The sequence below is a fragment of the Mercurialis annua genome, linkage group LG3, assembly GCF_937616625.2.
Source record: "Mercurialis annua linkage group LG3, ddMerAnnu1.2, whole genome shotgun sequence".
Lineage (NCBI taxonomy): Eukaryota > Viridiplantae > Streptophyta > Magnoliopsida > Malpighiales > Euphorbiaceae > Mercurialis > Mercurialis annua.
In genome coordinates, this window is record NC_065572.1 from 15,938,738 (window position 1) to 15,955,843 (window position 17,106).

The following is a 17,106-nucleotide window of genomic DNA, read 5'->3' on the forward strand; positions in this document are numbered from 1 at the left end:
GTAATGATAGCCTTCGAGATGTTCCATTCTATGGAAACGATCTCAAGGAAAAGCGGATACAGTGGCACTGAATATGGACATGAGAAAGGCTTAAGACAGGGTTGAGTGGAGCTTTCTTGAGGCGGTAATGATGAAGATGGGGTTCGCTGCAAACTTTGTTGGTTTAATTTTATGTTGCATTTCGACGGTTTCCTTCTCCTTCCTAATTAATGGAAAGCCGTTTGGCCTTATTCATCCGCAGCGGGGGCTCCGACAAGGTGATCCTCTTTCCCCGTATCTGTTTCTGCTGTGTTCAGAGGGTTTCTTAGCTCTGCTCAGGCAAGGGGTTCGGGATAAGGTTATCTCTGGAGGTAGAGTTTGTAGAGGAGGTCCGCATATTAACCATCTTTTTTTCGCAGACGACAATGTTCTGTTCATTAAAGCTTTGGTTAAGGAAGGGCAAGCGCTAAAAAACATCATTGCTTCTTATGAAAAAGCGTCTGGCCAGGTTATCAACGTCGATAAATCTGAGATGTTATTTAGCAAAGGGGTCACTCAAGAGGGTAGAGACGCCCTATTCGAAGTGTTGGAGTTTCATGTTGTGGGACAGTTTAAGAAGTACCTCGGTATGCCAACTATGGTAGGCAGGTCTAAGAAGCCGATTTTTGATTTTCTTCGGGACATGCTCCATAAAAGAGTATTGGGTTGGAAGGAAAAATTTCTCTCCAAAGCTGGCCGAGAAGTTTAAATAAAGTCTGTAGCCCAATCCATTCCAACGTACATCATGAGTTGTTTTTCCCTTCCTGTCTCTTTTTGTGATGACATGCGAAGTATAATCTCTAAGTTTAGGTGGAGCAGTTCAGAAGATAAGAAGAAAATCGCTTGGGTAAGTTGGCTGTCGATTTTTCAATCGAAAAAATAAAGGGGCCTTCGATTTCGAAACTTACGAGCTTTTAATCTAGCAATGTTTGCTAAACAAGCTTGGAAGCTTACTCAAAATCCAAATTCTCTTTGTGCGAAAGTGTTTAAGGCAAAGTACCACGCTATTGCTCATGTTAGAATTAGTCGAGGTTCGAGCTACGTTTGGCAGAGTGTTATGGAGAGAAAGAGGGTCATCGATTCTGGGTTGGCATGGCGGATTGGTAACGGTCAGAATGTGAAGGTTTTGAGCGATGTGTGGATCAACTCGGGTTGCTATTTGAAACCATTAGGGACTGTGGATGTCTCAGCAGACTGCTTGGTAAGTCATTTCATTAATGAACGGGGCCATTCAGATGTTGCAAAGGTCACAACTTGTTTCCAACCTAACAATGTGGTAAATATTCTGAAAATTCCTATCAGTAGACGTCTAGTGCCAGACAAACAATTCTGGTTCCTCGATAGAAATGGTATGTATACTATTAAATCGGGGTATTACGAAGCTTGTATACTGCTAGAAAGGAACCATACGTCTCCTTATCGCAAAACACAAATAATGGATTATGGCAGAAGGTGTGGAGATGTCCAATCCAACCAAAAATGCGTCATCTTCTATGGCGTATTCTTCACGAGTCCATTCCTAGCAATGTTAAGCTAGCCACTAGGATTCCTGAATTCCCAAAGACGTGCCCGAGATGTGGATTGGAGGATGAAAGCCGACTTCATGCTTTGAAGGACTATAATGTGGTTAGGGGTTTGTGGTTAACTTCTCCTCTTAATCTTCGGGTTGACAGTTTCCCATGCAGGAATACTACAGAGTGGTTATCGCAGGTCTTTAGCGTCTTCAAGCAGGAGGAGCTTCAAATTTTTTTACAGTGTCTGTGGCTTATTTGGACGGATCGTAATAACCTGGTGTTTGGAAATACAAGAATGCCTTTTCAGACGCTCTTTCGTCAGGTTAATACAGTGGGGAATAACAATTCATCTTCGGATAGAACTTCGAAAGCTCTTCGTCATGCTGCGCCTTCTTCCTGGCAACGGCTTCCAGCTGATTCCACCAAGCTCTACACGGATGCAGCGCTCTCGATCAGAAATTTATTATCAGTCGCAAACGCAGTTTGCAGAGACCACAATGGTAAGGTGGTTAGATGGGGAGTATCGGTTTTGCATGGGATTACAGACGTTGAGTTGGCTGAAGTAAAAGTCTTTCTGTTTGGCATTCAAATTGCTGCTTCTATTTCAAGGGCCTCTTTGTTCTGTGAGTCGGATGCTTTATATGTAATCAATAGGGTTCTTAATCCTACAAATGCGATTGATCCAATCAAGCTCATTATGGATGATTGTTTGGTAGCAACGAAAGGTCAGTCGGTTCGGTTTCAGCACGTCGGAAAGCTTTGTAACCAAGTCGCCCATGCGTTAGCTAAATTGGGTATTTTCTTTGGCAAAGATTGTATCGTTGACGGTGAAGTCCCTTTCCCGGTTAATGAACTTGTTAATTATCATTCTTAATTAATAAAGTCCAAGCCATTCAAACATAATAAATGTTAGTAGTCTATTTAAACAAATAATTTATCTTCGTCAATTAGTATAGGAGTATCAATAATGCTTTACTTTAGTTATTATTCTAAATTAATCATGTATTTTAGTTGTATAAGAAAAAGTACAATGTAACCAGGGGCGGATCTACCCACAGGCTCGGATAGGCTCAAGCCCGTGGTGTCGCCGGAGGTTTGGAGGAACGATTCTGATTTTTTGAAAGTCAGCCATGGCTGTCGGAGTGAAGAAAAACTAAAGAAGGGTTGAACTGCTGTCGAAGAAGAAGAAGCAGTGCCCTTCTTCGTTCATTTTTTTTATTATTTTAAGGTCGTTTTGGCCTCTTTTTAATGAAATAATAAGGGGCTATGAATTAATAGCCGTTTTGGTTTCATCTGTTTTGTTTTATCAAAACAAATGAAACGGGACTGATGCATCAGTCCCACTCCCATCCAATAACCATGAATTAATAGCCCTTTCAATTATATACTTCAGTTTCTCTTTTATTTATTCTTCATCAAATCCCTCATTAATTCCATCTATTACTTTTTAAAATTCTCAATCAAATTCTCTAGCCTAATATTTAAAATTTACAATCTAATTTCTAAAAGTTTTAACCTAATTTCTAACCTAATTTCTCCAATTTCAAATTCTTCTCCAAAATCAACTTTCAAATTTCAATTTTGGGTAAGTCTTTTTTTTATATTTTATTTTTATATATTAATTTGGTTGATTTATTTATTTTATTGTGCAATAACTCTATTCAATTCTAATTTTTTAGGTTATTTGCTAGATTTAATTTTTTAGGTTATTTGCGAGACAATCATTTTCTAGATTTGATGCTGTGAAATTGCGCCGTCTAGCTAAATTTTATCCAGAAGATTTTTCTGCATTTGATTTGACGATGTTAAGCAATCAATTGGATATATACATATATGATGTGAGGTAAAGGGCTGATTTGTTGAACTTGTGGAAATCGGACAACTTGCAAAAAAGCTGGTGAAAACAGAGAAGTTATTGATTTATCCTCTTATTTATCGATTGATAGAAGGCTTAATGGCAAAAAAACCCAAATCTTTACGACTTGTTGCAATTTTATCCAAACCTTTAATTTTTGCAATAATATCCAAATTATATTATTTTGTTGCAATAATATCCAAATTATATTATTTTGTTGCAATAATATCCAAATTGCACTTTTTATGTGAATTTTTTTTGAGTTTTTTTTCCATTTCTTGGGACTTTTACTATATGATCATACATCAAAAAATAATAATAGCCTAATATCTTAATTGAAAACAACACGTTTAGCCATCAATTTGATTATTATTGTTACAAAAAAATGCAATTTGGATATTATTGCAATAAAAAAATGCAATTTGAATATTATTGCAAAAATTAAAAGATTAAGATATAATTGCAACAAGTCGTAAAGGTTTTGGTTTTTTTTACTATTAGGTCTTGATAGAATTAGCATTGGTTTTACACGTTGCAACTGCTTCAGTTGAAAGGGAATTTTCAGCAATAAATATTATTAAGACCAATTTCATAGCAAAATGGGGGATGAGTTCTTAAGCGACAGTTTATCATGTTATATTTAAAAAGAAATTTTTTTGAAGATTGATAATGAGCCCATTCTACAGCACTTTCAAGCTATGCAGTACCGGAGAATGCAATTGCCTCGTATTGATCGAAATTAATGTAAGTAATATTTATTGTTTGTTTTTTTATTACATTATTTTATGCAAATGAATTTATTTATTACGTGTTATTTATCCCGGGCTGAAATGAATTCCTAGATCCGCCACTGAATGTAAGTATTCTAAAAGTACTCTATTTCAATTTATATCAGAAGTAGTTTGATTCAATTAGGATTCTTAATTTAATAATTATATTAATATTAAATAATAATTTAAATAGTATTTTATTAGCTATTTTTAAATTTATAATAATTAATCTATATTATAGCGGCAATTACACCAAAAATCACCAACTTTCGCGTATTTTTTGTATTTAACGCAATTTTTTTTTCTTGACATATTTAACTATAACTTTCATTTTTTGACATATTTATCCATGGTTGTGTTTTCTTTGAAAAATTGTGTTGGTTTGGATGCAAAACGACACCATTTTGTCATTTAAAACGACGCCGTTTTATATTCAAAACGGTGCCATTTTTATCCAAAACGGTCACGTGGACATATATGCCAAAAATGAAAGTTGATGTTAAATATGTAAAAAAAAATATTATGTTAAATACTAAAAACACGCGAAAGTTGGTGATTTTTTTGCAATTAAACCTTTATTTTATTATATTTTGATAATTGAATATTTATTGTTTTAAAAGCGGGAGGTTATCTGATTATTCATGTAAAATTTTACCTATATGGCCAACAAATTATCAATTGTCGCGCCGCCAACGGATTTTCATATAGGTAAAATTTAGCCTAAATTTATTGGATAACTTTTTGTTAGTTGAAAAATGAATTTTGAAGTTATTAAAATACAACAAATTTAATAGAAAAAATTACTCTAATGCCCCTTACATTTGTCAGAATTCACAGTTTGGTATTCCTTATTTAAAATTAAACGATTTATACCTCAGTTTGATTTTTTAAACTATAAGGGTTTTCTGTTAGTTCCGTTAATAATTTAATATTTGCTTTCAAACGATTTGGTACCTCAGTTTCAATTATGTAAACGATTTGATACCTCGTTTTTAATTATTTTAACGATTTGGTACTTCATTTTAAACGATTTCCAAATGATTTGGTACCTCACATTTCATTCTGTTAATAATTTGGTACCTATATTTAACAGAAGGGTCTTATAGTTTATAAAATTAAAACTGAGATACCAAATCGTTTAATTTTTAAACAAGAAGTACCAAATTATAAATTATAACAAACGTGGGGACTATTAAAATAATTTGCTCGATTTAATATCAACAACCATTATAAAAAATAGTATATTTGAATAACCGTTATTTTTAACCCGCAACCTAACATTCCCAACCCTATTATGTTTCAATTATTACTTGGTAGATTAGACAAAAAAGACACCATCAACGAAAATCAAATTGGGTACTTTCAATTTCACCAATAGAAACTCTATGTAATATAGACATACTACGCATCATGTGCACAAACTAGATAATATACTCTTTTTCTTAACAATGGACAACAATGCAAGTAATACCCCAAACTGAGTAATATACGCCTAAAGAGAAAGGTGGCGAATGTATATATGCATACTATCTTTATCAGAAAAATAAAATTAACAAAAATCAATATCATTATTAATTTTCATTGCACCTTACGTAGTTGTTATTCATATGAGGACTAATCACTCAAATAATCCATCTTTTTTTTATTTAATAGTTCAACTTTTAAATACGTCAATTTTCATTTAATTTCGATAAATATATGTTAGCGCAAAAAAAAATAAACAAAAAAAAGAGAAAAGAACAATCACATAAGGTTTTACGTGATTCAATCATTGTGATCCACTCCACGGGCATAGAGAGAATTTTATTCTATATGTTTATAGTGACTTTACAATAGGGTCATCAGTTGTATTTATAGTGTTACGAGCTGTACGCGCAGGTTCAAAACTGGATTTCGCATCCAATTTCCTAGTAAACGAGCCAAGAACTCATAACGGTACTTCTGAGAACCCTCAATAATCTCTTGTCACTTTTATGCCATGTTTATCATAATTACTCAATGTCACAACCCGAAATTTGGAGCCGAGACCGGCGCTGGAGAATGAGAGTGCTAGCTCCGAAACACGTAGTAAGCCTAAAAACGAGTAGAATTTTTCGAAAACAATCATTAAAGGTTTTCAAAAAACCTCTTTATACGATACAATCATACATATCAAAATATCATATATACTTTCTAAAAATTGGAGCGAAACAATTTTAGAAACCAGGGTCTTATAAAAGAGATATCTCATATCTAGCAATGCCCTGTTTCAATCATACAGTTTCATAGCAATGGCCAATTCAACTCATGGATAATTGGTAAGGAAATCAAACATGTAAAACAAAGTTTTACAAACCTTTTCCATATATATATATATATATATATATATACTAGTTTCGCATTACGTGCTACGCACGTGGCTCGTAACGTGACTCGTCAATTTATATATTAATTAAACTCATTATAATTTGGCTTAATGTCTTAAAAAACTCTGACCTTTCCTCCCCTTTTCAATCCTACCATGTCGTTGTAAATCTGTACCCTAAAGCATAAAATTGTACCCTAAAGCATAAAATTGTACCCTAAAGCATAAAACTCTGACCTTTCCTCCCTTTTTTTTTTCATTTCAATTGTACCCTAAAGCATAAAATTGATCTTTTTTTATTTGGCAAAAATTCTCTAAATTCTCTAAATTGACCATTTTTGCATTACATTAACTTTTTATATTAAATTGACCATTTTTTAAAAAAAAATTTGAACTTTTATCAAATTAAAATAAGGTCAATTTTATGCTTCAGGGTACAATTAAAATGAAAAAAATGCAAACTGGGATAAAATTGACAATTTTTCAACGTCAGGGTAGGATTGAAAAGGAGATGAAAGGTCGAGATTTTTTAAGGCATTAAGCCTTATAATTATACTAATTATTTATTTATAATTAATAATAAATTAGTGAGAGTTTTTGTTAGAAACTATCATTTTACATGCTATATTTGTGGCTCGTAACATGACTCGTCAGTTACTCATTTATTTTAAAAATAAAGTCACATTAAAATATATAAGAATAAATAAAAACAATCATTGTTAAATAGTAATTTTTGTTTTTAATAATTTTAAATTAGTGAGAATTTTTGTTAATAACTATTATTGTTTGTGCACTAATTTTGAATTTCAAAAGGTATATGAAATGGTTGGCATTGGATCCATTTATGTAGTTATTGCAACTCGATGGAGATCCTTTCTTGGGACCCATATTAGATGAGTAACTCGGTGGAGGCTAACTCTCGGGACTCCGATTTGTGGTTTAAGTGCGGTCGGTGGTAACTCGGATGGAGCTCCGCTCTCGGGACCAAGAACCTTTAGATTAATAATTGATTTGAGCAATATATATATATACTGTAAATGTTCAGATTGTGGTTTAGGGTTCCATTTATAATCTATAACCGTAAACTGATTATAAAATATTTTAAATGGTTTTAACTTATTAATTGTTTATAATAATATAAACTCACTCAATTTTAACTAACTTTGTTGTTTTTCGAACTTTATGGTTTTATCGTTGTGAGCGCTATGTCATTTTTGAATCTTTTTTCTCGGAGGATTTTTTTATGAAAATGTATGTGTATAAATGTTTAAAACTCTATACTGCAGTAGTAATAGTTGTATCCTGTATGTTTGTAATACCCCGTTAAATTTTACATTTAATTTTCGATAATTTTCGACGATTTTTCGGTCGTTTTGAAGTAGCTTCGATGTTAGCGGTTTGATTCGATGTGGTTCGGATTGGGGTTGATTTTATTGGTTCAATCATTTATTTTTTTTAATTAAAAAGAAAAAAAAATTAGTGGATTGCCGTTCGAGAATTATAATTCTCGAACGAGAATCATCATTTTCAGGCCTGGTCTCGTACGAGACCTTGGGTTCTCGAACGAGAACCAAGCCCAAATGGGCTGTTCTCGTTTGAGAACATAGCAGCCCCCATGAACCTTGCGTCCAGCCCACTTTGTACTCATTTTCGACCCATCTCCTCTCGATATTTAAAGTCGACTTCTAAACAGAAAACCTTCATCACGCTGCAAACAAACCCTAACCGTTTTCCTCTTGTCCATTCGCTGAGTATCGAAGCTGTTATCGTCCTCCAAAGGTCGCTGTTCAGTAAGTTTTCTGGTTTCGTTAAATTTCAGTTTTCATTTTGAAACGCCTTTCGGTTTTCTGATTCGTTCTTGCTCGTTTCTAGATCGAAATCAAAACCGTTTGATCTCAGAGGTTCTAGACTCATATACCTTCGATTCCCCATCTCGTTTTCATTGAACGGTACGTGATCGACCTCGTTTCCATTCGCCGTACGGTTTCCGTTTTAGAAATGCTATAAACTGTTCTTGAGATTATGGTTTCTGCCGAACCATTTCTTTTCATTTGGCTTGATCTTGTTGTGTTTCATTGTGCTAAATCTTTAGGGATGTGATGGCTCATAAACGATTTGATAGTGTGGTGTTAAATCTATCCGTTGTCACGCCATGATCCTGCCATTTCTTTTTTTTTTTGTATGAATTGCTACGGTTTTGTTAGTGGTGTTGAAGTTTGATTTTGGTTTTAATTGATAGATTAAGTTTCAGATTGTTCTTGATAAAGCTTGATGTGTTAGCTTTATAATTGAATGAATTATGGTTTAGAAATCATGTTCAGTTATGGAATTGTAGGTGATGGCGGGGATTGCTTTTGTTTAAAAGGAAAGAGAAAACGATCAAAATAAATTAATCCTTTAAATTTAACTTTACCTAATAACTTGAACTTTATTTTGATTTACTAATTAAATATCGAAAACAATAATCAATTATAAATCGAGTTAATATAAATACTCGGGAATTTATATTTAACTTTGAATTTCGATTTGGTATAAATTGGCTAAATTACAATTTGACCCCTAAACGTTTTAAAACTTATTTAACTTAAGTTTTTGGTTAGTAACTTCATATTTTATTTGAATTATAAACAAAAGCAATTAAATTGATTTTGGATACCAAATTGGCTAAAGTATAATTTAGTCCCTAATTGGAAAAAGTACAGTTTAGTCCCTAATTGGCTAAAGTGCAATTTAGTCCCTAAACTTTTATAAACTTAAAATGGTTAGATTTTTGGGGTGTAACTTGGGTTACTTGAAATTGAAGTTATTGAGTTCCGCTTTTAAAATGGTTTATTATTTTATGGAATTATTCTATAAATATAGACTCGGGTTTATATTTGATAAACATTTTGAGTCGGGTTAGACTTGGGTCACCCGACAAGTGAGGTTAGCTTGGTAGTTAATGATAACTCGGCTAACCCACTATTTGGAAAATTATTTATTATTTAAAGATTATTAAATAATATTTATAAATTGGATTTTAAGCGAGAACTCAATAGACTTGTGTTAATTGAATGTTTACTACCTATTGGGTATTTTTGTGTGTTCTACCTTGTTTTATTCCGATGTGTTAATTTGTGCTAGTCCTATGTGGTGTCTAGTACTCTCTAGAGTTAGGGTCTATTTTTAATAATCATTTTTATTTATCTAGACCCGTCTATTGTTCATGCTCCAGAGGCGAACCAGGATTAGTTGCTTGCCGGTATTCACGTGGATTAGCAAGCTGTGAGTTTGTACTTACTATTTACCGCTTTATTAAGTAAATTGTTATTTTAATATTAAATATATATACTGTACGTATATTTCGAACTGTTTTTATATTATGGCTTCTAGTTGGAACATGCTACCTAATGGGCATCATTAGGACTGCGTGCGCACCGGTAATGATATGGGAAAGGTAATTATGATAATGTGGTAACTCGGTGTGAGCATAGCTCTCGGGACCAAGTAGAGTAACTCGGTGTAGCTCAGCTCTCGGGACTCTGGTATAAGTGTGGTCAGTGGTAACTCGGTGCAGCTCAGCTCTCGGGACCAGACCTGTTGGATTATGTTTATTATTTAGAATTGTGGATTAGGGTTCCAACTATTATTCGTAATATCATTATTAAATGATTTAAATGGTTTTAAAGGTTTTCCACTTAATAAATGTAGATAGTGGTATAAACTCATCTCAGTATATCTGACCCCGTTGTTTTTCCCAATTTTCCCCACGGTTATGATCTGAGAGAGTCTGGTGATCTCCGCATTTACTTTTTCTCGGAGGTTCCTTTTATTTTTAATAAACTGTAAAACTGTTTTATTCTTAAACAACAGTAGTAACTAGACGTCTTTATTATTATTATATATTTTGTCGGATTGGTTCGACTGGTTATATTGTTTTGACATGTTATATTATTTATATTGGTTTATGATAAATCTATTTTAGACTCGGAATTGGATAAGCATGTTACATTAACTGTTGTATATTCTAACTGCTAGATTTAGGCTGAAGTCTCGGTTGCCCCCGAGCATTGGTTTTCTGCAGGTTTATGTGTTTATATGTTAATTGAAAGGCTAACTACGGGTTTTGGTACTACATTACCCATACCCTAGCGTCGGTCGCGATTCATGAAAATGGGTCGTGATAATGTTTACTCAGGTTGTCTGATGTATGTCGTGCATTGTATGATATCTTGTATGGGAAGAATCGTCTTATGTATGGATAATTATGCTTGTGTTGGAGTCTGAGTTGTCCCGAATATTAATTATATTAATTATGTCACATGATGAATGTATGGATTGTATTATGTATGTTTAGTCTTGCTATGGGTTTCAGAGCCAATACTTTCATTCCCTGGCGCCGGTCACGGTCCCCAGATTTGGATCGTGACATGACTAAATTCTATAAAGGACATAAATAATCTGAAAAATTAGTATACTTATGGAGAAGCTAATCATAGATACCAGATCCTTACGTCCAAACCTTATCATGAGTAGTAAAGCAACATTTCTTATAGGAACTAATAAAAAGCTAAACTTTATAGGTTTTTCTATTAATAATGAAAAGCTAAATCTTTATAGGTTTTTCTATTAAAGAAGAACCCTTTAGGATGACAAATTATAACACAACTGTTGTCCCATATAATTTGTGACCAATAATGCATTAGCTATGTTGAATATTTAATTAAAGAAAAAAATAATAATTATGAAATTCAATATTACAAGTGCTCATTGTCTTGTTATAAATATGACATGACACAACAGTTTTGTTAGATAAACTCTCCTTTAGGATTCACCATGAACATTCTCTGAATCACCAACATAATATGGTAAATAACTTACCTTGTTCAAACACAGACTCCTTGTATGCATAAAACTCATATGTCCATCTAAAAGATTTTGTTATCTTCTAGATGATGACGAGATACTCCTATTAAACGACATCTTCTACGAAACAGGAATCCTAATCTTATTTGAACTCTAGTAGGTATGCCATATACTCACCATTATATAATGGGCACCAAGTATGCCTACATTGTCATTATTTACCCGACATGCTCGTAACCTATTTGTAAGCCTAAACTGTCTTTATCATTGGAGTGTTCATCAGACAATCAACGTGTAATTAGCATTTCTAACCCTTTTTTGCTCATCGGAATCTTGTTTTAAAAATTTGTGCACAAAGTAAATTTTTGTAATTAGTTGTTTTTGGGGATAATGTTATAAAAATTCAGTAACTTTACAAATTTTTTTTTTTATTTTAATCACGCCGGTTGAAAATCATCATTTTCCTACACCAACTATCAATTTTTTTTTTCAAATTCATACACCGTTCAAAAATCCGGCGAAAATTCTTACACGTCACTATCCGGTTCGTTATGAGATGTCACTATCTAATTGCCAACTCAACAATTTTTTTTGGATTTTTGAACGATGTATGGTTTAAAAAAATTGATAGTCCGTGTATGAAAATGACATTTTTTAAACGGCGTGATTAAAATGAGTGTAAAATTAGTGAAATTTAATAACATTAATTCTGTTTTTTTCTCTTAGAATAATTATGTAAAAATCTCAAAGACAATTTATTATCCAGCAGCACAAATGATCCATCACTGTTGTAGAGGTATACCATCTCCGGACATTAAACTCCCTGGATCACTCAAGTCTCAGGAAATTTCAAAAAGATCACAAAGTCAATTTTCTTACAAAGTTGTCACTGAACTATACCTTTTATTACAAAAATATTTCTATTAATACGAAAAGAACACTAAACTTTTTGTGAACTACGAAAAAATCATTGGGTTATTCCTTTTATTACAAAAAGGTCACTGAACTATGTTTCTTTTTGTAATTTTGGCTTGCCATGTAAGCAAAAATGTTAGGTTTTTACGTCGTTTTATATAGGTGAACCCTTTTATAATAAAATGTATAGTTCAGTGACCATTTTATAAGAAAATTGACTTTAGTAATTTTTTTGAAATCTGAGACTTGAGTGACACAGAGAGTTTAATATCCCACCATCTCAAATGGCTCTATAAAAATGAGTCACCACCAAGCTTTAAACTTACAAATTCAAAAACAGAGTTGAGTATTACACCACAAAAATGGCCATACTTGCGGACATAGGTTTTCCGATTGTTCTAATTTCACTCGCCTTTCTTTGGTTTTGGTGGTGCAATAGAAAATCATTACACATAGATTGGCCTGTTTTCGGAATGTTCCCAGGGCTCCTCCGAAGCTTACATCGTGCCCACTCTTCCATCACATACATTCTTCAGCAAAGTGGCGGCACATTTCTGTTTAAAGGGCCCTGGTTCAGCCGCATGGACTATCTGGTCACGAGCGATCCAGCGATCGTTCACTACACTCTGAGCAAAAACTTCGCCAACTACCAAAAAGGAGCCAATATGAAGCAGATTTTCGAGGCTCTCGGTGATGGGATTTTCAACGTCGACTCGGATGAATGGAAGTTACAAAGAAAACAGATTCACTCTGTAATTCAACATAGGAGCTTCGATGGAGCCGTAAAAAGAGTTCTGGAGGAGAAGATCTTGAATGGGCTGTTCACAGTTTTGGACAATGCTTCGGAGCAAGAATGTTCGATTGATATTCAAGATGTGTTTCAGCGGTTTAGTTTTGATTGTATTTGTATGTTGGTTCTCAACTATGATCCCAAGTGTGTGTCTGTTGATTTTCCTCAAGTTCCGTTCGAAAAAGCTTTCGATACGATTGAGAAGGTTATATTTAATCGTCACGTCGTGCCGATGAGCGTGTGGAAGTTGCAGAGATGGTTTCAGATTGGTGAAGAGAAGAAGATGAGGAAAGCTTGGGAGACCTTTGATCATTTTGTGGAGCAATGCATTTCAAGAAAACAAGATGAGTTAATAAACAATGCTCAAATGGAAACAGAGAATTTCGATTTGCTAACATATTTTTTGACAGAGTCCACCACAACCAGGTTTGATCATAGCGTACTCAAAAACTTTCTTTATATGGAAACATATTTTTTTATTTTTATTGTTTGTTATTTTCATTAATAAAAAGAAAAATTATTGCACACAACCGTTGCGCCATGTCATTTGTGTAACAAACCAATTGTGCGTTAGCCATGTGGAAAATTGAATGATAAAAAAAATAAGTAATAATTAAAAAATTCCCTATCGCAAATGCTCATTAGCTTGATGTAAAAATGACGTGGCGCAACGGTTGCATGGGATAAACACTCTAATAAAAAATAAGAAAACCTTTTAAAGAAATTATACCATTATATCATTAAAAGACAAACGTTCTCGACTTCGTTAGAAATTATAAAAAATAAAAAATTTGCAAATCTATCAAATTTGACAATTTTGTTGGACATTCTTTTAATTTTCCATAATCAATTAACTCCTTAATTAACAACCTACTAACTTCATTTTCAAAGTTGCAAAATCCAATTTTATTTTTTTATATATCTCAGTGGTTGAAAGGAAAAATGAAGCATGTTTGGAACTCAAAAAATGAGTCTTGTATTGCGGTAAAATATCGGCTCAATTAAACTAATTATGAAAAATTGGCTAAATTTTTAATGAATTTGTAAAATTGGAATAGATTTGTAAATTTTAAAAGTTTCAGATAAATTTATAAAAAAAAAAATCGGCTTTTCAAACCATTAAGCCATGGTAATTGAGATGTCAGGTAGTTGAGATAAATTGTAATTTTATGTTTTTTTTCTCTAATTTGGAATGCCATGTAAGGATAATTAAATTGATTTTATAAAATACGATAGATTTACAATAAATTTTAAACTGAGGTAAATATTAAAAATTTAAATGCTAAAAATTTGCAAAAAAAAGAAAAAGAAAAAAAAAATTTGACTTTTTGACATCCATGGTCCATCTTTTTCTTTGATATAAGGTTCATGAGATTTTTTGAAAGGTTTCAACATGAGACGTTATTTTTAAAATTTTCACATTTAGAAAAATCCTCACTCGAGCCGTGTAGGTCGTTTGCGGGAGGTAAACTCTGACTCCAAATTTTAAACGAATGCATATATGAGTACGGTTTGAATCCGCGCGAACTCACATAAGAGAAAAAATGCCTTAGCAATTCATATGCGCCTTTCTTTCATAAATAAACCGTAAATCTTACTGACATTTCAAACTATGGTCCTGGATGTTTTGATATGGTAGATGGCAATTGGCTTATAAAAATATTAAATAGAAAATAACAGCAAATTTTAGGTTTCTTTTTTTGAGAGGAAAATTGTTGGTATCAAATGGGCTAATAATAACTAAAGCTTGTTAACATTTGAAATTTATAAAAGAACAATTATTTACCATTACTATTCTATATAGGTCTGTTAATGTGCGCCATCCTGAGGAGGAAGATGATAAACATAGAGAAAGAGCGAAATCAAAAAAATATTTGAGGGACATGACATGTAATCTATTGCTAGCAGGAAGAGACACAGTGGGAGCTGGACTTGTGTGGCTGATTTGGCTAATTGCAACACACCCTCATGTAGAGAACAAGATTTTAGACGAAATCAAACCATGTTTAAAAGGAGCTAACCGTAGTAGTGTCTTGGTCAGTTTCGAAAAGCTCAACAAACTAGTGTATCTTCATGCGGCCATATGCGAAACATTGCGGTTATATCCCCCGATTCCTTTCGAGGTCAAAGTACCAATCGACGAAGATATTCTCCCGGGGGGTCACCGTGTTTCTAGCAATATCAAGATTCTTTATTCGCTATACTCGATGGGAAGGATGGAAGAAATATGGGGCAAAGATTGCTTGGAATTTAAGCCGGAAAGGTGGATTTCTGAAAGAGGAGAAATCAAGCATGTGCCTTCTTATAAATTCTTGGCTTTCAATGCAGGGCCGAGGAGTTGCTTAGGTAAGGATTTAGGGTTGATGGAAATGAAATTAGTTGCTTCTTCTATTTTATGGAATTATTGTATTCAAGTTGTTGAGAATCATCCGGTTAATCCCAGTTTGTCGATGGTACTTTATATGAAGAATGGTCTCAAGGTTAGGGTTTCTAAAAGACATGCTCCTTCGGATTGAACACTCAACAATCTGTAGCAGAAGTTGTGTATTAACTTGGTTTATGTAAAAATTACATTTTCATCTCCAAGTTTTATGTTCTTTTCTTTTTATTTTAATAAGAAAATATTAGTTTATGAAGTAATAAAAAAAAATTCGGTTGTTTGTATAGTCCTACGCCACTATAAATGTATTTTCATATTCTCTTCGTCTCAAATTCATAGATGTAATTTCACATTTCTTTTATCTAATAAATAATGACTTATGATTAAATGTCAATATATAATATTATAAACTGAACAAAGATTCATTTCACCCCCTTAATTTGGCACGAAACATCAAAAAAGCCCGACTTCGCGTAAGTGGATCACTTTTTCCCAGTATTTGGCAAAAACATATCAAATTCCCCCTCGCCCACTATCAACCTCGAGAGTGAACACACTTTTCGGTTTTTAATGATAAAAGTTTAAAACAATCCCTTTGTTTTATTTTATTTTATTTTTCAAATTGACATAAGATTATTTAAAATTTAAAAAATATCCCTTATATTTTTAAACTTCAAAAATCAAAATAGTTTGTAAATGAAAATTGAAGGATCTATTTATAATCTTTTCATTATCTTCTGCTTAAATTTAAAAAAACCCTACAAATCTTTTTATTATCATCGTCGGTCTCTACCTCATCGAAACGGCAGAGAGAACGGAAGCAATAGCAGCATGAGCGTTCTCTTTGTAGCGGTGGTTATCTTCACGATCATCTTTTCTCCTTTCCAACTGTGAGTGGAGCAGGGCTTGGGGCTACTCGCCCAGACTTATGGTTGATTTCTTGATATGGAAATGGTTTGAAAAATGGAGTCACCACCTAATTCAACTAGAAATACATTTTCTACCGACTAGATAACCTTACTCACCTCTCGTAAGATTATCGTGCATCAGACCAAAAGACCGAATTTGTGGACCTCCCCGAGACTCATGTGCTTGGCTTATCTGTTACCAACTTTATTTACTGGACATATTTGTTTTATTCTCATCTCAACATTCGATAACAAATCATATGCTATAGTGCTGGAAATAAATAAGTCTGATGTAAATAAATAGACTCGCATATGACTAGATCTGGACTGGTCATGCAAAGCAAGTTGGAGGTACTCCTAAGCATACATCTAAACTAGGCGGTTTCTAGCAAATACCATAAGTCTGGCTGGTCTGGATTGATTACATGCATAAAGCCTAAAACCGGATGTCTAAGTTTGATTGATTTTATGAGGTGATCTTGAATGTCCTATACAACTGTTACTTTTTTTTTTGTAATAGTTCTGAGATGTCTAAGTGACTGACTGGATTTGATTTGATTAGCTAATTTAACGTGGTTAGTACTTTAGCCTATTAATAATCATTTTGGCATGTTTTTTGAAAGCAGTAAATAGTGTCGACTGGCCCATGTACAGTTGGTATAAATACAAGGTTAGAGATACCTTTAAACCTTATTGACGTTTTGAGTGTCTTGCACTCAAGCGGGTTTGACCGTCGGTGTGGTCAGAACTGGCTCTCGGTTAGGACA

At 33.3% G+C, this 17,106-nt stretch overlaps 2 protein-coding genes across 2 annotated transcripts; both read left to right on the forward strand.

Moving 5' to 3' along the window:
- The first annotated feature begins 1,497 nt into the window (after nt 1-1,497).
- LOC126672363 (uncharacterized) lies at nt 1,498-2,700 on the forward strand. Its single transcript, XM_050366313.1, has 2 exons — nt 1,498-2,257; nt 2,573-2,700. The coding sequence occupies exons 1-2, from the start codon at nt 1,498-1,500 to the stop codon at nt 2,698-2,700; spliced, it is 888 nt and encodes a 295-aa protein (XP_050222270.1).
- A 9,908-nt stretch (nt 2,701-12,608) lies between these two features.
- Nucleotides 12,609-15,567, forward strand: LOC126674897 (alkane hydroxylase MAH1-like). Its single transcript, XM_050369437.1, has 2 exons — nt 12,609-13,477; nt 14,856-15,567. The coding sequence occupies exons 1-2, from the start codon at nt 12,624-12,626 to the stop codon at nt 15,565-15,567; spliced, it is 1,566 nt and encodes a 521-aa protein (XP_050225394.1). The 5' UTR covers nt 12,609-12,623.
- The last annotated feature ends 1,539 nt before the right edge of the window (nt 15,568-17,106 follow it).